General features: G+C 40.4%; 1 protein-coding gene across 1 annotated transcript in view; it reads right to left on the minus strand.

Moving 5' to 3' along the window:
* Positions 1 to 1,076: 1,076 nt before the first annotated feature.
* Positions 1,077 to 24,527, minus strand: part of LOC140243476 (uncharacterized) — a 28,432-nt gene continuing 4,981 nt past the window's right edge. Inside the window, exons 2-8 of the mRNA XM_072323149.1 lie at positions 15,121 to 15,171; positions 12,515 to 13,645; positions 9,235 to 9,309; positions 8,299 to 8,436; positions 6,733 to 6,927; positions 5,152 to 5,941; positions 1,077 to 2,729 (exon numbers count right to left, since the gene is read on the minus strand). Coding sequence (XP_072179250.1) covers positions 2,665 to 2,729; positions 5,152 to 5,941; positions 6,733 to 6,927; positions 8,299 to 8,436; positions 9,235 to 9,309; positions 12,515 to 13,645; positions 15,121 to 15,171 — 2,445 coding nt within the window. The 3' untranslated portion in view covers positions 1,077 to 2,664. The remainder of the gene's footprint in view (positions 2,730 to 5,151; positions 5,942 to 6,732; positions 6,928 to 8,298; positions 8,437 to 9,234; positions 9,310 to 12,514; positions 13,646 to 15,120; positions 15,172 to 24,527) is intronic.

Below are 24,527 nucleotides of genomic sequence, written 5' to 3' on the forward strand. Positions count from 1 at the left end.
GATAATATGAGTACAACGCATATCACATAAAGTTCATTGACCATTTTGACCTTTTACCTTGTTAGACTCCCCAGTTCACATTATACAGTACAGTGTATCAAACAAAAAGGTCCTAATAAAAGATGGGTCCCACCCTCTTTGTTTTTGGATATCTCAGCCATTCAAAACCGATTTTCATTAAATAAACCTTCTAATTCCTCTCAGGATTGTATGCTCTTTAATATTTCTAAAACAGGGTTTCTAATCATCTTGCAAAAAGTTGAAACCTGAATCCCTATCTCAACAAAAACTATACCATCCCTTTAACTCAAAGCTTGGCCACAGCTTTGTATAAACAATTTGTTGGAATTATTTTGTGATTATTGATTTAGCAACTACAACCTAATTATGACATAATGACCAAAAAAAAAAAAAAAAAAAAAAAGAGAAGAAGTACAAGACAGTCATCTTTGCTGAATTATTTCATCACTTAAATAAAGGATACAAGATACATGTAATCTTATCAAAACGCTTCCTCGGTGTACAGGTATGGAATATTTTCCTTATACTGCAATATATACATGTACAATGTACATTATGCGCTATGTGCATAACAGTTGTATAAAGGGGGTACAGATGCACGCATCTGTCTCTAAAACTTAAGTTGCATTTACATTGACTGATATTTTAAATAAGAATTAATGCATTACACTCTCAATCCAGAGAAAGAGACAATGAAATTTTCAAACTTCTTAAAACTGACATAAATGTCAGTTTTACAAATGATTATGAATTCAGCTCAAATGCTTCCAGACCTTGTTTAACAAACATAAACAATCTCTCTCAATGGAAAACATGTTTTGTATTTTTTGGCTTCCTACTGAAGTCATATGAATTAGTATCTTGAGAAAAGAAAGTTCAAAACATGAATCACATACACAGCCATGTGACATAATTCCAGGGACAACTACTTTATTTATTTATTTTTTTTTTTTAAAGAAAACACTCAACACTTGGTTTTCTGATCAATAAACTCTTTACAACGACATAGCACGTTCACAAAAACTGAGTCTGCTTATTGACTGTTTTTACTCAGCAGTGCGCATATTGTACACCATTTCCCTTTACGTGCTGGTGTGCATTATGGTGATCTATCACTTGGTCTACTCCCACTTTGTCTAATAGCCATGTAGTCTCAACCCACATGGTCTAATCCCATTTTGTCTACAACCAGTTCATCTAATGACCATTTAGTCCAATTGCCACTTAGCCTGATTACCAGTTGGTCTACTTCCAGGTGGGCTATGCCCATTTCATCTAATACCCACAATCAGCGCACAATTTATTAGACAAAATGGAAAAAAAAAATCCAAGGAGTCAAAATTGCAATTACACCATCTAGTCATTAGGCTAAATGATGATTAGCCAAACTGGACATTAGACCAAGTGAGGCTAAGACCAAACGGGCATTAGACGAAATTGATGGTAGACCAAATGAGTTTAGCCGTAGTGGTGTTAGACAAACTGGGAAGTAGACCCATCTGATATTAGACCAAGACTGTTCAGTGACAAAATCTTCTTGCATCCATGTTCGTTACAACACAGTTTGTCTGTATAATCATGATACTGTATACGCTATAATTTTCGTGTACATAAATTTTCGCGAATTGCCGTTGTCACACATTTTCGCGAGTGGTTAAATTCGCGATTGGGGGACCAGAGAAAATATGAATTTTCAACTTACTAGCAAATAAGAATGATACTAGTTATACACTGCATGAAAAAAACTTACCAAACTCTGCGAACTAGTAAGTTAGAATTCAACATTTTTGAAGTGGTTAGGCCTAAGTCCATCGCGCTAGATTTCTGACGAGTGGTACGAGGGATGCGAGTAAATTCAGCGCAACCAGCTGGAGCATACGAAGCCCCGGCCCCTAAAGTTGACATACAGTACTTGTAAAGATGTAGCGGCATGCAAACGCAAGAGCTAGTAGTAGTACATGTAATCAAGGGTGACACGCCGCGCATTCGTAACGTTGTGGCGCAATGAAAAAAAACAAAACAAAACCAAAAGAAAGTGGAATTTCTCACAGAAATAGTATTGCGCCGTCTACTGTGCTGTGCGAATGCTACTTACAGCGACTGGGTTGTGTATACTAGTAGTTAGACGTGGATGTGCTATATGTACGTAAACATGCAAGCTTAGCCAGTATGGTCTGTTCAGTAAGCCGTGACATGGTATACTGACTAGTACTGAAATGTTCGTATCATCAAGGCAAGGGATTCATTTTGGAAAGTAATATTTTCGCGTGATGTTAATTTCGCGAATAGCTCCCGACTCGCGAAGTTCGCGAAAATAAAACCCACGCGAAATATATAGTGTATACAGTAGTCATATTTATTAAGCACCTTGTGTACATGGATAAAGAGTTTTTTGTGTAGGTAATTCATAAATCTGGCATGCACTCGTGGTACCGAGGGCCTTATCAGTGTGCCAACAGTACTTGACAATGCTTTGGGACCCTTGATCTAAAAATGTATGTGTTGAATATACAGATTTGCAAGAAACAGAATAGCACCATGTACATAGTAATCTTCACGGACTATAGGCCTACCAAATGTGTCTGAATTTTTTCCATCAGTCTCTATTTCTCATCCTCTCAATGCCTTTCTGCCTGCCTGGCCTCAGAAATCTTCAAACAATTCATCTTCAAGTCCATCCAGCAGGTCACTGATGATTTCTGGAGAAACTATAAAAGAATGCATAAAATAATAACATGAGATAAATCTAATTATATTTTTCTTAATGTAAGTATAAAATGTAATTCTGATTTGGCAAAAAGGAAAAAAAAAAAAAAAAGAGAGAGCAAGAAGGCAGCTTATTCCAAACCAATCCAAGGGATATTTGTGCTGATTCACTGACAGGTTTCTCATGAATCAAAGGTGCCTACTGAGGTGCAATTCAAGATGGAAAGTGAGGTGATCCAAACATTACTTTTTGATGTGGCTGATAGTTATTATCGTGTTTGCACATGTATATAAATGTATTATGCCAAGAAGCTGAATTGTACCATCACATGTTCTCATTCCACCATCACTGCTTTGGTCACTCTATCCTGTCTTTCTCACGGTCAACCCGACATTCCTTTCTCCAGCCACCACCATGCTTCATTACCTCGCATAAACACCACCACCTGTTCATCTCATTTCCTCTGCGACCCACCCTCTTCATCCCATGACTGTAAATACGATATACTCGACATGTTATATAACCAGCCATGCTGGCCGAGAATAAACAGATTGGCATCTCAGACCGGAATGGAACAAGACGTGTACTGAGTCTCTCTCCCTTGAGTAAAGTCCTCATCTGAATAGGTGTGTACATAAAAGTTATCATTTTTTGAAGTGCCAGATCTGAACAAGGAGAATTTCTGCTTTACAAATATAAATATAAAACAAGAGACCCGCGGGTCTAGCGCTCACCTGAGTATCGCAAGTTCACCTTTCACGCAGTCGCTAATGTAAATTATTCACAGCTCTACTAAAATTTGACCAGGCATTTTCAAGTAGAACATGAAAATGTACAATAAGGGCCCAAATTTTTAAAGATTCCTTAATTTGGGGGGATTGTGGGGCCCCCTGGGGCCCACTGGGTGGGGCATGGTGCCCACTTTGATAAATTGAGATCCTGACCCCCTAGGGATGCTACCTGCCAAGTTTAATCCATCATGAGGTTTTCAGGAAGAAGATGAAAATGTACAATTCAGGCCCCCATTTGGACCTTCCCAACCCCCCCCCCCCCCCCTGCCCCCAAGAGGGGCACCCCTGGATCTGCTATGAACAAACTTGAAACTACAGTCATTAATGTACTCACTCATAGTATTATCTTAGCTCTATAACTTCTGATTCTAGAGAAGATTTTTAAAGATTCCTTCATTTTGGCCCCCCCCCCGGGTGGGGCATGGTGCCCATTTTAACAAAATGAGATCCTAACCCCCTAGGGATGCTACCTGCCAAGTTTGGTGAAAACGGGTCATGGGGTTCTCAAGAAGAAGATGAAAATGTACAATTTAGGCCCTATTAGGATCCCTCCCCACCCCCCTCCCCTGGGTCCCAAGGGGGGTACCCCTGATTCTGCCATGAACAAATTGAAACTACAGTCATCAATGTACTAACTCATAGTATTAACTTAGCTCTATCACTTCTGGTTCTAGAGAAGAAGATTTTTACAGATTCCTTAATTTTGGGGGGTTTGGGCCCCCCTGGGGGCCCCCTGGGTGGGGCATGGTGCCCATTTTAACAAATAGTTCCTAACCCCCTAGGGATGCTACCTGCCAAGTTTGATGAAAATCGGTCTTGGGGTTTTCAAGAAGAAGATGAAAATGTAAAAAGTTTACGCACGCCGGACGCCGGATGAAGGGCGATCGCAACAGCTCACTTGAGCCTTTGGCTCAGGTGAGCTAATAAAACCCAAGTTCGATACCAATAATTGATAAAACTTGCCTGTAGAGTGAGGGAAGAATATAAATCAAACTCTGCTATAAACTACTTGCCATTCTCATTTATTGTAAGCATTACGGATATTGCCACTACCATTCCTAAACCTCCACTTTGGGGCTGTCCCTCATGAAGATTTGACACTAGACAAGCACATTGAGTTCAGTGATTGTTTTCAGTGCTGATGCACCATGCAGACTTTGTGTACAGACATGAAGCAAAATTGTGTTTGACCATGATGGGACAAATAATCTGAGAAAAATCATGGAAAGGACTCACAAGAGATGCCAGAACAAAAGAAAGAGCCAGAATTGTGTATGCAATGGTTAGTATGACTCGGGGATAGCAAAGTTGGACTTCAAAATTTGTGCCAATTTAACAAGTATAAGCCGATCTGTTGGTAATTCATAGGCCATGCTATACACAGGCAGCTGCTGCATGGATGTCACCTGGAAGGATACCATCTCATCCAAAGTGAAAGGTGTCACTGGCCATAATATTTTCAATGTATACGTTTCATGATGTTACTTTGACAACACTTCCATTTCATTCCATTCTTATGAAGATGATGAACAGAACAAAATGGTTATCTGCAAATTGTAATCTGACTGATCTGAGCAACCTCTATTGAAATTTGAGTATACCGCTGATTGCAACAAGGCTTATTATGCTTACCTTCACTGCAGCCTCTTGGCTTCATCTGGCCCAATGAAGAATCTCCACACACATTAGAGTGCTGGCAAGAAATGTCTCTCAAACAAGGTCTCTTAGTCTCCTCACAGGCTACAGATGTCTGTTTTAACCTATCATCTGCACAGCTGGGATCTGATGGTGGCACAGCTCTTCTCTTTGGAGCATGCTCTGGCAGTGTCAATTGGTGACTGGTAGATGATGGATGACTGTCTGACATGATGTTCGACAAAGATGCTGAGGTCGATTGCTCCATGCTGTTATTTGTGTTTGATGAGAGCAAGGTCTTGTGATGCCTGACATTTGCAAAACCATGAGCTCTATGTTTATGTAAGTGCTCTGCCTGCTCTGTTGAGTTTCTAAGATGAGCACTGTCAAGTGGTGGGGACATGCACTCCATGCTTTCACTCCGTGTGTTCCGTTTGTCCCCAGAAGCATAAGACACATTCCCAGCAATTGCTGTACCCTGTCCTGTATCTTGTGCAATTAAATTATTAGTTGTTGTGACTTTGGTAGCAGCGGCAGGATCAGTTGGATGTTGCTGTTTGGTCCTGGACTCTGATGAAATCCTATCCCTTCTTGTTCCAGAAGGGGATCCCCCATCCTCCATTGCCAGCTTGTTTAATTGTGGTGTTCTAGCAGGAGTCACTACTGATCTCTTTGGAGTTTTCTGGCTGCCTGGTCTCGATAAACCCTCAGTAGGAAAGACTTGGACCAGATTACTCGGTGTGATGTTGAGGTAGTGGTTACGCTGGGATGGACTAAGTACCCCAACCTGTGTCAGAATAAAAAATCAAATGAAAGTCTGAAAAACATATTCATGGGAGACTGCAATATGAGGGATATCTTCTTTTCTTTGCTCATCAATGCTTTCTCAAAGGTCACTGTAAAATTTGATGGTGCTTTCAAGAAATCTATGTATATACTTTTTACGCCTAAAAGAGACATATTTTGGAAAAGATTCAACAATCTCTGAGGGTGACATGAAAGAGCGCATCACACATGCACACATAATGCAAGAATACTGTACAGGGAAGAGCATATAACTCACAGGCTCAAGACATGATACTCAAATAATCATTGCATACTTGCCAAACTTATAGCACAACAATTAGGAGCGAATGGCATGAGAGTTCTTTTTTTTTGTGTACATCACCAAAAGTTCACAAATATGAGGCAGTAAAAGTTAAAGGAAGCTCCTGTCTTTTTTTTTTTTTCTGCACATGTAGGTCTGTTCTTTACTGAGTGCAGCATTTTCCTGATTTGGGTCTAATAGGATAAGGAAAGGATGATATATAACTATCTACATACATGCCAGTACATGAAATACACTACTTCAAAATAAAAAAAAAAAGAAATGCTTTGTGCATTGGTTCACACTAATTTGATAATACACATTGAATGACTTGGTTGCCATCTTTGCTCTGAGCACATGACACAGTAATACAGTTATCTTAACTGCATATCTGCACATGCATTTAAACATAATCATGCTGTCTGAACCCCCCCAACCCCCCCCCCCCAAAAAAAAAAAAAAAGAAGCTAAATCATAAACTTGAGAGAGACCTGACGCAGCACCAGGACAGAGCCTGGTTTAAGCTCTGTCTGATGATCCTCCACCAGCCTGCGATGGATGGTACCCTGCATCTGGCCACTGGGGTCGCACAGAGTTACACTGGCATCATTGCTGTTGATGGAGATAGTCTTCAGCATCACACAGAGGTGAGTGACCTTGTTCTTGGTCAGCTGCTTCAGACTTGCCTGCATGGTAACAAACGATGACATTACCCATTTTCGTACTGTCTGGCATATGACTTTATAATTTTATATTTTTTTCTTCAAACTCATCGCATACACTATGTCCAGAGTGGTACACAACTTGAAATTTGAGCATGTTCCAAGCTCAGAATTTGAGAATACTGCAGTAATTGTATGTGCGCAGAGCGCCCATCACAAGCAAGTAGTACACAGTATTTTGCAGCTTATCTCTCTTTATGCTGTTTATATTTAATGTTCTCTTTCATATTTTGCACACAAATATCTAAGTAGGCTGCCAGGTAGTTTGATGTTCCTTATGCTTTGCATATGTTTTTCACATGTTTGAATACATTTTATTGTGAGCTTGTTGCAAAGTCTTGAGGATGTTGCATAGCATGTTGTTGGCTTCTGAGAATGATGCACAAGAGTTGAGAATGTTGCATAAGAATTTGAGCATGTTGCAGCAACACGCTGAAACCCCCTGTGGACCACTCTGTATGGGTCACAAACCTGCTACAGTGCATGCAGGTGTGACACAGCCTTGTCCACTCCCACAATGAATTTAACCCTAAAAAGACGGGGACGGGGGGCTTTTTGAGCCCCCCTTGACATTTTTCACAATAAATCTGTAACGTAAAAATCTTGTGCCACGGCATTTCATGACTTTTTTCTTTAAAGTCTTGCGCAACTTTTGAGACCAAATTCACGCCAGCGGGCGCACGGTTCTGAAGTTACGCAATATTTTGTAAGTGCATGTCAGACCCAAAATTGCTCAAAAACATGATTTCATGTACAAATCCAATGCAAATTCTGTTTCTAGCCAAAATTCATAAATGTATCACTATTTTCACTTTTACTGATTAAAATCAATTACTTTCATGCTGTTTATGATTGGAATAGTGTCGCTGATGATTTCCATCAGAAAAAAAAAACAATAAAAAAACAAAAAGTCGAAAACAACGATGTAAAGAAAGAAAATAAAGAAATTTTAAAAACAATAAAATACCACAAGACAAAAATTTTACTACCGCCATTTTTTGGATGTACACGGTATTCAATAAGAATCCTAAAGAGTACGTAGACCAAAAACTAGCAGTTCTGGACCTCCATTTATAGATCTACAGCCAATCAGCCAATTTTCTTCATTTCATGCATAAATATTGAAAGCATAATTAATCTATCAAAAATTAATTCAGGTTCGTAGATTACCTTGTGGGTGACGCACGTGGATTAGGGGCTGAATGAGCCCCCCGTCTTGCTAGGCATCAAAATAGCCAAGTCTTTTTAGGGTCAAAGCACTGTACTGCATACACACAAACACACCAACACACACACACCCACTCCTAAATGACAATAACATGGATCGCTCTCTACCTTTCTGATGACAAGGGCAATGTTATTCTGCTGCAGGATGGAATTAGGATCACTCTCTCTGATTCCTAATTCAGTTTTCATCCGAAACCATGCTCCATGTTCAAAGTCCCCAACAGCTACCTCCTCCTCCAAGGCATCCTAAACAGGAAATATCAAATGTTTGTAGTTAGCCTTACTCTCTCCTGGATAAAACTTTAGATTTAATATGCCAAATGAATATGTTGCCTTCTGTACAGCACCATTCCCATGCATGCACTCCTCAAAAATCTTGTAACCCATTGAGGGTCTGTCCTTAATGGGTTTCTGTAGATTGAAAAAAAAATGAAGCAGCACAATCTCCATTACAAACAAAAAAGGAAATGAACAACCCAAAAATGCAAATGCTGGTAACATTTTCCTCCTGTTGCCTACTAGGCGAAAAAACAAACAAACAAACGAACAAACTAGTCTCCCTTAACCCCCCCCCCCCCCCCACAGCTCTAACATTTTGTATAAAGGGCATTTGATGGAATAGTGGGCTTGACACTCATCAATATCTTATCACTGGATACAGAAAAATTCATGATTGAAATGTGTCATGTTTTCACCCTAAGAAGCCCAGTCTCCAGGCCCTATTGAGATCATACCTTTTCAATAACCCTGAATTCATCACACATGAGGATGGTTTCTGCATACTCTAATCATGCATTTAGAAGAAAAAGTTAAAAGGTCAGTGTCTACTCTGATGGTCAATTGGCATCATTGCTTGTTCTACTGTGAACTATCCCTGGCATACACCTAGGTATACATGTACATACCATTACAGACTTCTTCTAGTTCTACCCATTCTCTAAAGATGCTTTTATCACGAATGTTATAAGTTTTGAGGCAATGCTTTGGATCCCTGTGTCTAGGACCACAGATAATTGGCAAAAATTGATTGGCTTTGATACATACCTCTTTTTTAGCATTGCTTTCCACCGTCTCTGCTGGTACAGTGACAACAGCTTGCTTAACTTTCTGGCCTGGACACTAGGATTGAGTGCAGAGCAAATGGACATAATGAAGTTGCTACCATAGTGGTGGATCTAAACAATGCTAAACTGTTGTAAAAATCAAAGATGTTAGCAGATGAGACTCCAATACATGCATGAGTTACTGAAAAAAAAAAAAATGTGTACTACACTGCATGGTATTCATATTTAGTATAGCCTCAACTGCCTCTAACTGCTCCCCAGGCACAAATAGTTTATAGACATACTTCAGAGCATAAAATTGGGAAAACAAGGAGAGAGCAAATCTGCCAATATACCAAAAAGTGACACAGTGATTTCAAGTTTAACCCAATACATGTTGCAATCATCCTATGCATAACAAAACAAACAAACAAATATGTAAGAAATTTGGGATAAAAACAACTTTTAGTAAGCTCACTGAACACCCATAATTCACTCATTAATACACTGTTTAGTTTGGAGAATAGATTGTGATTACAAAATCTCTTGTATAATTGTGGTAGCTTTTGCAATTTCCCTTTATTTCATCACTGATGGTATACATGTACTTTTCTGTGATAGTGAATGGCATATCCTCTGGTTGCTGTAAAAATGCATTTGAATGTTTTATGTCAGATGACTTTTCCATAAATGTGCTGCACCATACTTGATGCAAGCATAATTATGCCTTCACTTCAATTGCCATGGTAACAGCATTCTTTAACAAAAATCATAGAAATTGTTTATTCCAATACCTTATTCGGGTTATGAAAACTTGATTTGAGATACAGATGTATGGAACATGTGACTATTAGTGACCAAAGTGTGCATTTGTTCAATGTTGAGCGGTACATTGCCATGGTAGTTTTTTTGTTTTGTTTTGTTTTGTTTTGTTTTTTGTTTTGTTTTGTTTTTTGTTTTTTCCCCCAATAGAAAGCATGCAGATAATCACTGCTGGTTGAGCTGGCTCCCTTGGGTGTTGGGTGGTGGTGTTAGTCATGTTGAGTGATAGTTGTAGTTATTTATGAATTTATTTTTTTCTCTCTCTCTACCTTTCTCTCTCTTGCAGTTCTGTTTTGTTAATTGTCCAAGGATAATGAAGTTAAAATGAAATGCTGTAAGGGAATATGACTTACATGGAAACTTCAAATTCATACATTGTGCATTAACTGCAGAGACTCCAACTCTCCCGCCGAAAGCCCAATTTTACAAAATCTCCCGTTCTCCCGCTTGAGAATTAATTTCTCCCGCCCTGGCTCTGTGTCTACCGTTTGAAATGATTTCTTACTTTTTGTCTTCGTTTGTTGAAAAATAACTCTTAGATAGCACGAGAGAGCATCAAGAACCCTAATTATTAGAGCTTCCAGGGCCCGGCCGCAAGGAACTTCGCGCTCGTGATTATGCGCTCTGCGCACATCAAGTTGGAGTCTCCCGTTTGCTAGGGGTTGCAGGCGGGAGAATCTCCAGATCAGAAGGTGCTTGGGGTTGGAGTCTCTGTAACTGTATTTATTTTTAAGTGAGTCAGGTTTTGATGTCGGTAGCCATTTAACCCTATTCTAACTGGGCTATTTGAGACCAAGTTTTTACTGGGGGGGGGGTCAATTTGACCCCCCCTTCAGATCTCGGCCGCCGATCGCGCGATCGCCGCAAAATTTTGCCTGAACATAGAGCCGGATGTCAACTACAAGATTACATGGTCATACAATAGAAAAATTTTGATTTCATATTTTTTAATAAATTAATTATGCAAATTAATGCATGAAATCATATTTTCACCTATAACTCCATCAAAAAGACTGAAGGATTATTAAATTTTTGTGTCAGAGTTCCTCAAGACACATCAAACAATTTTCTAGTAAAAAAATAGCGCAATCAAAATCATTTTCTTTTGTTTTTTATTGTTTTGTTAATTTCTCATGTATTTTATTGTTTTTTCGATCTTTTTTTTTCTATTGTTTTTTTGCCAAAATTTGTTGGAGGCACTTTTTCAAGCTTATCTACATTAGAATTGATTTATTTCAATGGTTAAAAGTTGAAATAATCTAATATATATCAATTAAACAAAAAAACACAGTTTGCATTGGATTTGCACACGAAATCATGAATTTGAGCGTTTTTCGGGTTGACATGCATATGCAAAACATTGCATAACTTCAGAACGGTGTACCCGGACATCGCAAATTTGGTCTCAAAATATGCGGGAGACTCGAATGAAAAAAGTCATGAAACGACGCGGCAAAATCTTTGCGCGTTGCGGAATCATGGCGCGAAACGTCAAGGGGGGGGGGGTCAATTTGACCCCCCCCCCCCAGTTAGGATAGGGTTAAGAGCAGACATACATATATGCAATGTATTGTTAATATTTTTTTTTTGCTAGTTTTTTTTAAGTAGAAAATGACCTCTGATATTTGAATTGAATAAGAAGATTGGTAGTTACTCATATCTTAAATTGACACTTACAAAGAAACAGTTGTTTTATGTTTTTGTTTGTTTTTATGTATGCCTCTTAATGAAATTTGTATCTTTTATATTGTAAACCGACTGTTTTGGATGCGCCAGGTGGGTTGGGGAGGATGGCCCGAGGGCCCAAGTCATTTAGTTGGCTCTTTCCAGACCCGGGCTGCCCAACCTGGTACACCCTTACCACTTCAGTGTATGTTTTGATTTCAAAAAATGTAATATGATACTTGTGATTGAAAGCCAAATAAATAATAATGACAATAATAATAATTTATTTTGTATGGCATACCTGTAGATGCTTCTATACAGCTGTATGGGTGACATTTAAAGGTGCATGGTCCCAGTGTTTTAGTCAAATGCGTACGCGGGCGCACGGCGCAAGTTTCCTATGGAGACCTACGCTATCGACTCCTCTTTAGCGCTTACGCTTTGGCCCACTTCCCCGAGTCCGAAGAAGTCCGATTCACTGTAGTCAGTGGTCCGATCACAGTTCGGCTCTTGATTCGGCTGAGGGGGATGACAGCTTCAGCAAACTTCTTTTGTGATGTCATAATAAGAAGCACATATGCACGCAGCCTGGCATTACTACAGACTGCGTGTTGCGCAGAGAAGACAACAAAGGCAACTTTACTTAGCAACACCTACGCGCTTTACTCTTGATGACAGCTCAAGTTCGGCTATCTTCGTATCAATGCTAACGGTGATCGGCAGTATCATCAACAGTGCCCTCTACACTACCGGGACTATGCACCTTTAAAAGACAAGAAGAAAAGCATGATTACCAGTTTGGGAAGAAGTCCAGCAGGTCCTGGAAACTTCCTTGTGCCGCCATGAACAGTTCCTGTTCCTTTTCCCTGGCTTGAGCTTCGGCAGAGCTGCGCCACACGAGGTGTAAGAACAGTTCTCCCTTGGCCTGGTGTATGTCTATTTGGGGTTGGGGCCTGCCTCTGCTGCATAGGAGGGGCCTGTCTGGTGCCCAGTGCTGTTCCTGGAACTTGTTCTCTGCGTTGACCAAGATTGCGTGGTGTCATGTATTGCCCTGTAGGTCCAACCCTGCTGCTACTGGGTGTGCCACCAACATTAGCCAGAGGGCTCCCTCTTTGACCACAACCATTTGATGTCTGCAGGTTTCCTGGTAAACCTGGAGTAAGTTTTGTCCCACATGAAGCTCTGTGTAGGTTGGTTGATGGCACTGGAGTTCCTGCATCATGTCTCCTGTCCTGACCCTTGCAATCTCTGTAAGTGGGAGTCATCGCCCCTCTGGAGACCTGAGGAGATGCCTTGATCTCATGAATGTGGTAATGAGTTGCTTCAGGTTGCCTGCTGTTGCCAGAAGAATTACAAACTTTTGTGTTGGTGACATGCAATCCACCTTCAGGCATGAGTGCACCTGCTACTTGGTGCCCATGCCTGCCTGAAATTCTTGACTGCTGCTTCTGTGTTTGCCCTTGGTGATTACCAAAACTACCTCCAAGGGAAGGTTTCATGCACTCACTATTCAATGGATGCTTCTGGTTGGAAAGTTCTTGCGAAGTATGTTGTGTTCGACTGAATTGTGAATTATTTCCCTGCCTGAGACGACATAGAGGTGATGGAATCCTTGTCACATTTACTTGTGGAGTAATAACCTTAATTGATGGAACACCTGAACCACCAACACATTTAGTTTGATATTTACCAATTGACTTGTCCCATGCAGGCTCTGTGAGTCCAGCAGCATTGTTTGCTATAGCATCATTACTTTTGGAAGTTGTTGCAGGAATAATGGGTGATACCTTACTCTTGAAGGTATACCCCTTGTAATCTGATGCCCGATCATGTGGTTTTGTGAGTGGTAGGTGCTGATCATTCACCTCTGAAGTGGTGGAGATTTGGTCCTGTTTCTCAGCATGCTCCAGCTCTTCAAGGAAGCTCTGTGCAGTGGGAGAAATGAATACAGAAACAGAAAAAAAAAGAAAGTGTAGATCAGAAAATGTAATGTCTGGCCATTGAGAGTTCACCTCATGATCCCAGCTTTACATTCACCTTCATCAGTATGAAAACATGACACAATCATATGACGGAGGGACAGACAATCTCAAAACCTGTCTCTAGCATTTAATATCAATGTACCAGTATGTGTCAGAGCTACAGAAAATTTATCCAAGTCAAAATCGGATGTCTCATACAATTTTGTTTAAAAAAATACATTAAAAACAAGTAAAAAATGAAAAAATCACAGGGTTTTTCAATATTTGAAGATATAAGGAAGGAGACTGTCAGTGTTTTTCAGCTTGCAAATAATCATTATGCTTTGGTCACATCAACTGGTGGGACTACAGTAACTGTACCCTGTAGCACCATCAATGGCACTCAGTATAGAATATCTACATGTTCAAATTTTATGTGGAACTGTTGTTTAAAGAGTGGCCTACCCTCACTGTTGCCATTTGACATGATTTCTGATTTTTATCCAGCTAAAACGCACATTCATATGCATGCTTTCATACATGAGCATGAAAGACACTGCAAAATGTAATCCCACAGTTGTATTAACCAGGAAATCATGCTATTTGTGGAATACCAGGTGTTTCATTTCTTCTTTTCTTTTTTTCAAGAGTTGAAATGTAGTTCAAGTAAAAAAATGCAGAAGACAGGCAGCCATTGAGAGCAGTTGTTCTATGATTCATTAACCCGCTGATTTTGCTACAATATGCATTTCCCATAGACACCTGCCCGAGTACACTCGCAACTCGTCTTCAACGAGTTAGTATAGAAATATGCGCTTCATGATACAAGGACAACAAACATAATGTACATGTAATATACTAGAACAAGGACAAATGTACAGTGTACATAGCTAGAGAGAAAAGATTAGACATAGAGTTGGAGTGTGAGGATGCAATGTGACATACAGTGCACTTTACATGTACAATTGTACAACACGTGTCTGGGCCAAGTTAGCGATAGAAAAGGAAAGTCTTCAGGTCAGTCACGTATGTACTACTACATTACTAATTACAAATAACGACAGTGTAGACCCTACACTTTAACTTGTTGGTATCATTTTGATTAAAACAAATCTATACAGCATGTGTCTGTGATGTCTTTTTTTTTTAGGGGGGGGGGGCTTATTTATACACAATATGTAGATCTACTAACGGCAGTAACTGGGAAAATCTGCTGATGGTTTGGTGGGCAAATGTTGAAATTAACAACATTCAGAAAATAACGGTATACACATTCATTTAAACTTGATACAACATGCATAGAGACCTACAACCAATAAATCATCATACTGTAAACAGTAGACATGCTCTAGAGTTATCTCGACTAAGGAAGCACTGTACTAGTTGATACAAGATTACGTGTATTTGCATGCTCTAGAGTGCCAAGTATAAAGACTTACATCACTGCTGAAGATGTCATCCTCGTCAAGTTGAAACAGCTGATTGGAATCCTTCAGTCAGTTTGAAATGACAGAAAAGAACAAAGCAAATCAACATAATGAATGACAGTAAAGATTAAGAATAAAGGAGAGACGAAATTGTGGCTTTGGAGTAAAAGAGCCACAAAACTGGGATCGGAAATAAGAGCTTTGTCTAATGAACAGAGGCTGATAAACATTGGACTCCCAACTTTAGCTTGCTGATGGGCAAGGGGTGATATGATTGAGGCATTCAAGCTCTTTCACAGATACTTTCAAAAAGGCAGTGTAAGACGTTAGGCATGGCATATGGTATCTTTCTGATGTCAAGACAACATGTACCTAGTATATGCGTAGTACAAAAACTCTGAATTCTAGATCACTTACCACTACACATAAAAACTCATTTTATTCATGTGCATTTAATAGGGAACCTTCCAATAATATTGGTGATGTTTCCCGCAAATCACAGCAATCATGGTGATATATATTCACGGTAGAGGTATCTACTCACTTTTGTATCCACATGTCAAATCTCAAATTCTGCAAACCCAAACTCCACCAAAATCACAGGAAACACTTAAATATTTTATTTCAAATCACTCCCGTAAAATTTGAAGTACATTGGTAAATTAGAAGCATCGATATCGTCATCGAATTTCATATTGCCACTCACTACGTACAACTACGACAGAACTCGCTCTTTGCACGCACGTTGACGTATGTCGTGGCCAGACGCGATATCGTGCGAAGCAGAAGAGCGTTTTCGACAACATTGAAAGTCCACGTCAACACTTCCCATTAACTGACTTGGTTCACTGCCCTTGACTGACTGGAAATAAGTTATTTAATTTTTTTCTGTGATTTTGGTGCAATTTGGTAGTGTCAAATTTGAGACATCTGTTATGAAATAGGCCTACATTTATATTGACCGACAAGTATTATGGGGGTTGTGCAACGGCGTAAATCCGTACTGAGGAGTGGGGGGATGATTGGCGATAGTCACCATCACCACGATTACAAGCCCATAACGGACCGCGCACAGGGGGGGGGGGGGGGGGGGGGGGAAGCTTGCCCCCCCCCCCCCCCCACACACACACACACACTTTACAGGGATCAAATGTCCCACTCTTTTCCATGCAAAGTGGAGGGAAGTGGCAGCAAAAATATGACGACTTTTTGTTCTTGTTTTTGTTTGTTTGTTTTTCCTTGTCAGCCGACTTTCAAAACGTAGCGCAGCCCTGAATAATACCCAAATAATGTCAATAAAATGCTAATAAGGATATCCATTTCTTGAATAACGTAGTAGATATTTTCCTGTAGCTATTAATAAATTGTATTCTTCAATTTTCTTGATTTAAGTCAGTAAATCAATCATCACAGGGGCATCGTTCCGTTTTAATGATGGGGGTTAGGGGAGGGACTTTGAGTTTGAATATCTGTGCGACGGAGCGGCCTAGCGGGGCGAGGGTGTGGGAGGGGGGTATCCCCCTCCCACAGTGAGAACTTTTGCATATTGATGTTGTAAATGGTGCAATTTGATTCATTTTTTTTTTCAGCGATCTGGTGCACACTTTTGGTGAAATTTGGGATTTTTTCCTATAAAAAACAAGTAAGAAAAAGAAATATTCATAGATAATTGAATGACTACATCGTGGTATTTCAGCTCTTGCTCCGCCTGTGCGACATCACTGTGAAGGCCTAAATAGTGGGGCCTATCACCGGCGTAGCCAGGATTTGATCTTAGAGGGAGCGATTAGATGCGAAGGAGCGATGCGAGCGAGGGGGGAGGGTGTGGGAGGGGGGTTTCCCCCTCCCACAGTGAGAACTTTTTGCATATTGATGTTGTAAATGGTGCAATTTGATTCATTTTTTTTTGCGTGTTCTATCGACTTGAAACAGTCCAACATGTTTAAGGTAGCAGTACATTTTATGTAGATTATTATTGAACAATTTTGCCTATAAAATGGGAGAGAAACTTCTTGTCTTAATTCTTACACTGAAGATCATGAACGCGATCATGAATTTTGACATTGTACAGTCCAAAAGCGGCCGTTTGTATATATCCAAGCTAATTTTTTTTTTTTTTTTTTTTTCGCTTTGGAAATGAAGGGGGCGCACCGGGCGCATTTGCTGGCAATTTAATACTGGCAGCAACATCAGGAGAATGACATAACGATTAAATGCGAGCGAGCGAAGCGAGCGAGCTTGAAAATTTTGACATTTTACAGTCCCAAAACTGCCGTTTGTAGCTACATTTTTTCGCTTTGAAAATTAAGGGGGGGGGGGGGAGACACCGGGCGCAAATGCTGGCAATTACCCGGCAGCAACATCAGGAGAATAGCATAGCGATTAATATAATGCGAGCGAGCGAAGCAAGCGAGCTTGAAAATTTTGACATTGTACAGTCCCAAAACGGCATTTTGTAGCTATATTTTTTCGCTTAGGAAATTAAGGGGGGTGGGGGCGCACCGGGCGCAACTGCTGACAATTACTGGCAGCAACATCAGGAGAATGACCTAACGATTAAATGCGAGCGAGCTTGAAAATTTTGACATTTCACAGTCCAAAAACTGCCGTTTGTAGCTATATCTTTTTCGCTTTGAAAAATAAGGGGGGGGCGCACCGAGCGCAACTGCTGGTAATTACCCGGCAGCAACATCAGGAGAATGGCATGACGATTAAATGCGAGCGAGCGAAGCGAGCGAACTTGAAAATTTTGACATTTTACAATCCAAAAACTGCCGTTTGTAGCTGTACTTATTTCGCTTAGGGAATTAAGGGGGTGGGGGCGCACCGGGCGCAACTGCTGGCAATTACCCGGCAGCAACATCAGGAGAATGGCATGACGATTCAATGCGAGCGAGCGAAGCGAGCGAGCTTGGAAATTTTGACATTTTACAGTCCAAAAACTGCCGTTTGGTTAATAGGTCTGAACCATTAATCTAAAGCAATGTTCATTAGATTAAAGGCGGTACTTGCATAAATGGCAAAATATGGGAATCGACACCCGTTCCTTTTGTTTTTGTCTTTTTTTCTGGAGGCAAACGAATTATACTAACTGAGCAAATATGAGCCAATATGGAGAGGGTAAATGCGTTGCAATTCCTACGACTGAAACTCGTACAAGGCTGTTAACGAACTCGTTTGTTATCTAGATCTTTGGGTAACTCATGCGGAGCTCGACGTGAGTCGTATCGCGCTCGGCATGGTGCACTCATTCACGCCTACGTCCATGGCCCTACAGACTGTGTTGCATCAAGGAGGTGGGAAGAGCACCTCCCTGGTTGAATGCAGCTGGTTGTCATCTGGTAGTGTGGCTACGATAGTAGTTCAAGATCCGAAGCATGCATTACGGTCGATATTGCTATAAATGCATTCAGTGGCGTATCTAGGGAAAACGGCGCCCGGGGCAAGCGAGAAAAGTGCGCCCTTAATTTCTGAAAAAGTGTTCAACCCCAACCCCATCCCGGTAGGGACTTTAAACAAAGTCCACATGATATGCTTTTTCAAGCACTTAAAAGGGGTCATTTTGAGGGTGATTTAAATGAATGAATTTTGATAAATTTTGGCGAGCGAGCGCAGCGAGCGAGCCGAAAATTTTCGTATTTCAGCTTACAAAACATGGAACTCTTGTCATTTTTTGCTTATTACATCTTACAATTTTAATCAAGATATAGTGACGATATAGATAAAGATTTACACCAACAAACTGAGGACTTGGAAAAAATGCTCTAAATCAGTACGAGTGAGTGAGCCGAAATTTGTATATTTCCGCGTCATCATTACGTTTTGTTCTTATCTTGTTTGATTTGTTTTTTTTTTGCGCCCCCCCCCCGTATGTTCGAAACCGTTGGCGCCTTCTTTTAAACCAATTGGCGATCGCTTCAGAACGAAAGAAATTGCAGTCGCTGCTCCGTGAAACATTTTGCCTGCTAAATATAAAATGACATGTGTGAACACAATAGACATTGTCATTTTGTCCGCGTCATCATCACGTTTTGTTCTTACCTTCTTTTTTTATATAAATTTTGGCGAGCGAGCGCAGCGAGCGAGCCGAAAATTTTTGTATTTCAGTTTACAGAACATGGAATTCTTGTGTGAACGCAATGAAAATTGTCATTTTGTCCGCGTCAACATCATGTTTTGTTTTTATCTTCTTTGATTTGGTTTTCTGCCCCCCCCCCCCCCCCCCACCATTCCCCCCTTCCGGGCGAGTTTCTTCTTCTGTTATTTTTTAATTTTTTTTTTCTTCTTCTTCGTTTTTTTTTTTTTTTGCACCCCCAAGGAGTGACGCCCGGGGCACGTGCCCCCCTTGCCCCCCTTGCCCCCCCCCCCCCCCTAGATACGCCACTGCATGCATTGGTGTCCGAGAGAAGTACACGAGCGCTGCTAGCACTGTTCAGCAGTATATGCTCTCGTCACGAGGCGGGCGTGCGAACGTCATGGCTCATGCATTACAGTATGTAGCCTATTAGGTGGGGATGCAGCTGGTCTGATGCGACGAGACTACGAACAGTGGATGCGCGCGAATACACCGCCTATGATCCAGTTGTTTGTCGTTGTTTTCTCATTTTTTTTAATCGGTGGCAGTCTTCTTATACGAAAAAAACAACAAAAAACTGCCACCGATCGTGGCGCCTAGCGGACGCGGTAGATGCGTCCACTGTTCGTAGTCTCGCCGCATCAGATGTATCGCTTGGCAAAGACAATTATCTCGCTGCATCATACATTTAGCTTAACAGCAAATTACAAAAACAATAATTGCATTCTCCGCCTAGATTATAGGCTATGCAATAATCCATCATGCTGAAATCAATATCACCACATTTCTTTTTGTTTGTTTGTTTTTTTTTTGTTCCTACATCTTTTTCTTGGGAGAATTTCAGGGGGGGATATTTGTACAGGCCATCCCCCCCTCCTTCAAAAGTGGGGGGGATATATCCCCCCCATCCCCCCCGGGATTTACGCCCATGGTTGTGTACCCGGACACTTAAGAAGTTGAGATTTAGATGAATTTTTCACATTGCCATTCTCAATAAAAATATTCCAATACACAATGATGAGGTTCTGAATATGATACTTACAGCAACAGTTCTTCCAAAGCAAAGCAAACAAAATCAATTTTTGTCGTAATTAGAGAACTTAAAGGGTGTGTTCAGTTCTGGTCGAGGTGAGGATTTAGCTTTTAACGTTTTGTGAGATATTCAGAAACCACTCTGTGAGATGTCAAAGAGCATGCAGTTCTAAGGGGTATCAAAAGTTAATTCGATGAAAATCAGTTTTGAAATGGCTGTGATATCCAAAAACAAGGTGAAACAAAGAGATCCTAATAAAGTTGTGACATATCGCCTTTTATTATTAGCACTTTTTTGGATATCTCAGCCATTTGAAAACCAATTTTCATCAAATAAACGTTGAATCCTTCTTGAAATAACATGCTCTTTCATATTTCATACGAGGCTTTTCATTTTCTCACTTAGGAATGTTCAAAACATGAATCCCCACCTCAACCAGTACTGTACAGTCCCTTTAACTGAAACCCTTGCAAATGTATTTTGAACGTTGTAGCCAGCCTGCGTGTATTGTCTGTGGGAATGGATTAACACTGAAGTTTGTTGATTCTACGAAGACCCATTGGGGACATTTTCCAACATGGCAAAAAACGAAACTCAGTACGTACGTAACAATTATACGTACGTACGTAATAATAATACATACGTACGTAATGAATAATACGTATGTACGTGATAATAATACGTACGTAATAATAATAATACGTACGTACGTAATAAATAATATGTACGTACGTAATAAATAATATGTACGTACGTAATAAATAATATGTACGTACGTGATAATAATACTTATCTTTTAGTGATCGTGAATTCTGTAATCTCATTGGTCAATCCACAACCACTTCCGTGATATGACGTCATGATATTCCAGGTTACACAGCAAAGACGCTTAAATGAAAAGACAGGAAAGTGCGCACAAATCCTGTACAAAACAAATGGACAGCGCACTGTCCTGAAGCGTATTACGCACATCACCTGAGACCACGCAAAGACGCTTGATAAGCAACTTCAGGTGATGTGCGACTTTGCATAGCTGCGCATGTACGTATGCGCGCATACAGTAATCAGCTCGCGAGACGTAAGTAAACAATGGGGGTGACATGGCCGACAGCCGGCGATTTCAACATCATTCACGAGAGGAAATCAGCGAGAAGGTTAGCAATTACACTTAAAAAGATAAAATCGTTACCCCCAGCTTGTTCTTACGAAATACGGGAAATATCTACGGTCTGGTGCCATATTCCATTCGGCTTTCGGCCTCGTGGAATCTTCGGCCTCATTGAATATGGCACCAGACCGTAGATATTTTCCCGTATTTCGTGAACAAGCAGGGGGTAACTAATAGTACGTACATGTACGTAATAAATACTGTAAACTTGTAAATTTTTGCATTGCTCGCCGATGATAGCGCGAAAATACAAACGCGCGAACATTTTCAAAGTATTTCATTACTAGTATTGCGCCACATTACATACTGTGTCAGTGTGCATTGTATGTGCGCGAAATTAAAAACACGCGAAATTCCCGATGGTCCGTCGAGAGCGAAAAATTAATCACGCGAAAATTTCCACTTTTACAGTAATACCTACGTACATATTATTTATTACGTAACAAATAATAGTGTGTACACGCACGTGTACGTACAAAGACCCATTGGGGACATTTCCCAACATTTCTTTAGTTTCAGAAATTATGTTTCGTGTGTAATGTGTATAAGTGCTATTACAATGTGGTAAATAAAGCACATACGCAGTAATGATTCACCTGAAGACTCCACAACCTCTCGAATTGCAGTACCCACTCTCTAATTTAGCAAGATGGTGCTGTCTACCTCATCTTGCATCATTTTGGCCCAAATTTCTTCCTCTTTTGCTTCTACTCTTCAAAGACAGAGGATGTGCGCAGCATTTCAACTCCTGAAAGTCTTATGACTTTTCTGGTATTTCAGGTCAACCTAGCCACATTGACCCGATACAATGGCTCTAGTTAAACGTTTGCATCAAAAACTTACACACCCAACATGAAAAAGAATGAAGAAAAAACCTTTATTTTCCAGTTTTTAGTCCCTCAAAGTTCGAGCTAACAATTATGCGCCCCGCCGTCCTCTCTCTCTCTCTCTCTCCCTCTCTCTCATGCCAGGCTCCAGTGACATCATACTATGATTCGAGCAACGTTTACCTGTCTGTTTGTCTGTCTGTTTGTTCCTCTACTCCTCCCAGGTCCTTGGTCCGATCTCCATCAAACTTAGTGGGTGGATGCAGGTGGACCGCGAAATTGCTCGAGGGGTTCATTTTTGGAAAGGTCAAGGTCACTGGGGTCAAAGGTCAAATAACTGCTAATCTTCGTCAGCTGCAATAATCAGACACCTGATAGAGGGGGCTACATTGATTTCTTACTTTTCCTACCTAGCTTGGCTGCATTGGTTCATGCGGTGGCACCTCGGTATGACATATTTCCCCAAGAAATATCCTCAATGGGGATTTTCCAGGTGTAGGCCTACTTAAGCCCATGTTACACGACATTTCTCTATTGCAGATTTCATGAGACTCCGCCAATTTATCAACCAATACACCAACAACACCGCGAAAAGGAAGGAAGAGAAGCCTTTCAAGAGACACCCGAGTTCGTTTGAATATAATTTTGTGGAGAGATTTTGCCGATAATCGCGAGTAGAAGTCTCACAAAATATACTGTGGTCCCATACCTATTGTTTTGTGTGGGACAAAAAACTGATGTATATTCAAGTGACATGTACTGAATTTTTACATGTCATTTGAATATCATCAGTGATTTTGCTGGCCAGCGCCGAGAGGGGGGCTATGCTGCCCAAATTTTTATTGAACTGATGTATATTCACACAAAATATACTATGGTCCCATATGGATAACTTCATTATAGCCCCCCCCCCCCCCCCCCATTCCCCACTTCGGCTGATTCAGCACTCCACGGGTACAATGACTAGTAGTGAACAAGTTGTTCAACTTGTCTAAAAGCACCAAATTCGGCACACATGTAGACTGAGATATTCTAAACATATTTGGCCATCGAGCCCTTTAGAAATCTGGTGTCTTACCCGTTGCCATGGTAATATTTTTGGGAAAAATCATGTATTTCCAATTATACAATAAAATGCAAAAAATTGACTCAATTCATAGTTTTGGAATTAGTTGTTCAATTGCAATCAAAGTCCTAGTTATTCACTGATGTCTTCTAACATTGTCATGGTAACAAATTACTTTGGATAAAGATATACATATTTCCAGTGAAATAGTACTAAAATGTAACAAATGAAATTGTATTCAAATGTAACACAGTGACATCTATAGATTTAGAACTACTCATTCTATGGCAATCAAAGTCTTACAGTCATTCTCTGATGCCTTCTGTTGCCTCGGTAAAACTGAATTATTTTTTGAAAAAATTGCACTTTTTCTCATTACACATTATCAAAATTGCGACAACAGTGGCTAAATCTATGGACTTACAGCTACCCATTCAAATACCTGGGGTGGTATTCTGAAAATCTTCCTAAGTTTCTTCCTAAGTCAGAAACTTAGGAAGTGCCTAGGAAAGACAAAATTGGTATTCTGAAATTTCTTCCTCTAGAGGCACTTCTTAATGCAAATTAGGCCATCCTTATCCCCGCCCACGTCCTTTCCTAAGCCAATACGAAATGCCGTATCATAAGGAACTAACCAATGACAATCACATATTACTATGACGTAGGGTCAAATACACGAGTGTGCGGCATGTCCCCTTTCTCACGCTCATTTCGCGCATCAAAGTACATGTGCGCGCAATGACTGACAAGCGCGCCTATCACGATGCTTGCAGTTTGCTATTCTTAACAACGTACTTAGGACAGGGGTGGGGCTTTCCTAAATATTTTCCTAAAATTCTTTCCTAAGTGCATTCTAGAATACCAACTTCTTCCTAAGTCAGAAATTTGCATATTCCCGCCCCCTTCCTAAGTTTCTTCCTAAGTATACTTAGGAAGAAACTTAGGAAGATTTTCAGAATACCACTTAGGAAAAAATCCTGACTTAGGAAGAAATTTCTTCCTAGGAAGGATTTCAGAATACCACCCCTGGGACCCGTTGCATAAAAGTTACAATTATGGTAACTTTGCCATCCAATGGTAATTACCATGGCAACAATACTCAACAGCCAATCAAAATCAAGAATTCCATGGAAGTTACCATTGGATGGCAAAGTTACCATAATTGTAACTTTTATGCAACGGGCCCCTGGACTCAAACTATTATGTATAATGAAATGTAAAAATGCGATATACGACGGTGAGTGTCTGAG

The sequence above is a fragment of the Diadema setosum genome, chromosome 20, assembly GCF_964275005.1.
Source record: "Diadema setosum chromosome 20, eeDiaSeto1, whole genome shotgun sequence".
In the NCBI taxonomy this organism is placed as follows: domain Eukaryota; kingdom Metazoa; phylum Echinodermata; class Echinoidea; order Diadematoida; family Diadematidae; genus Diadema; species Diadema setosum.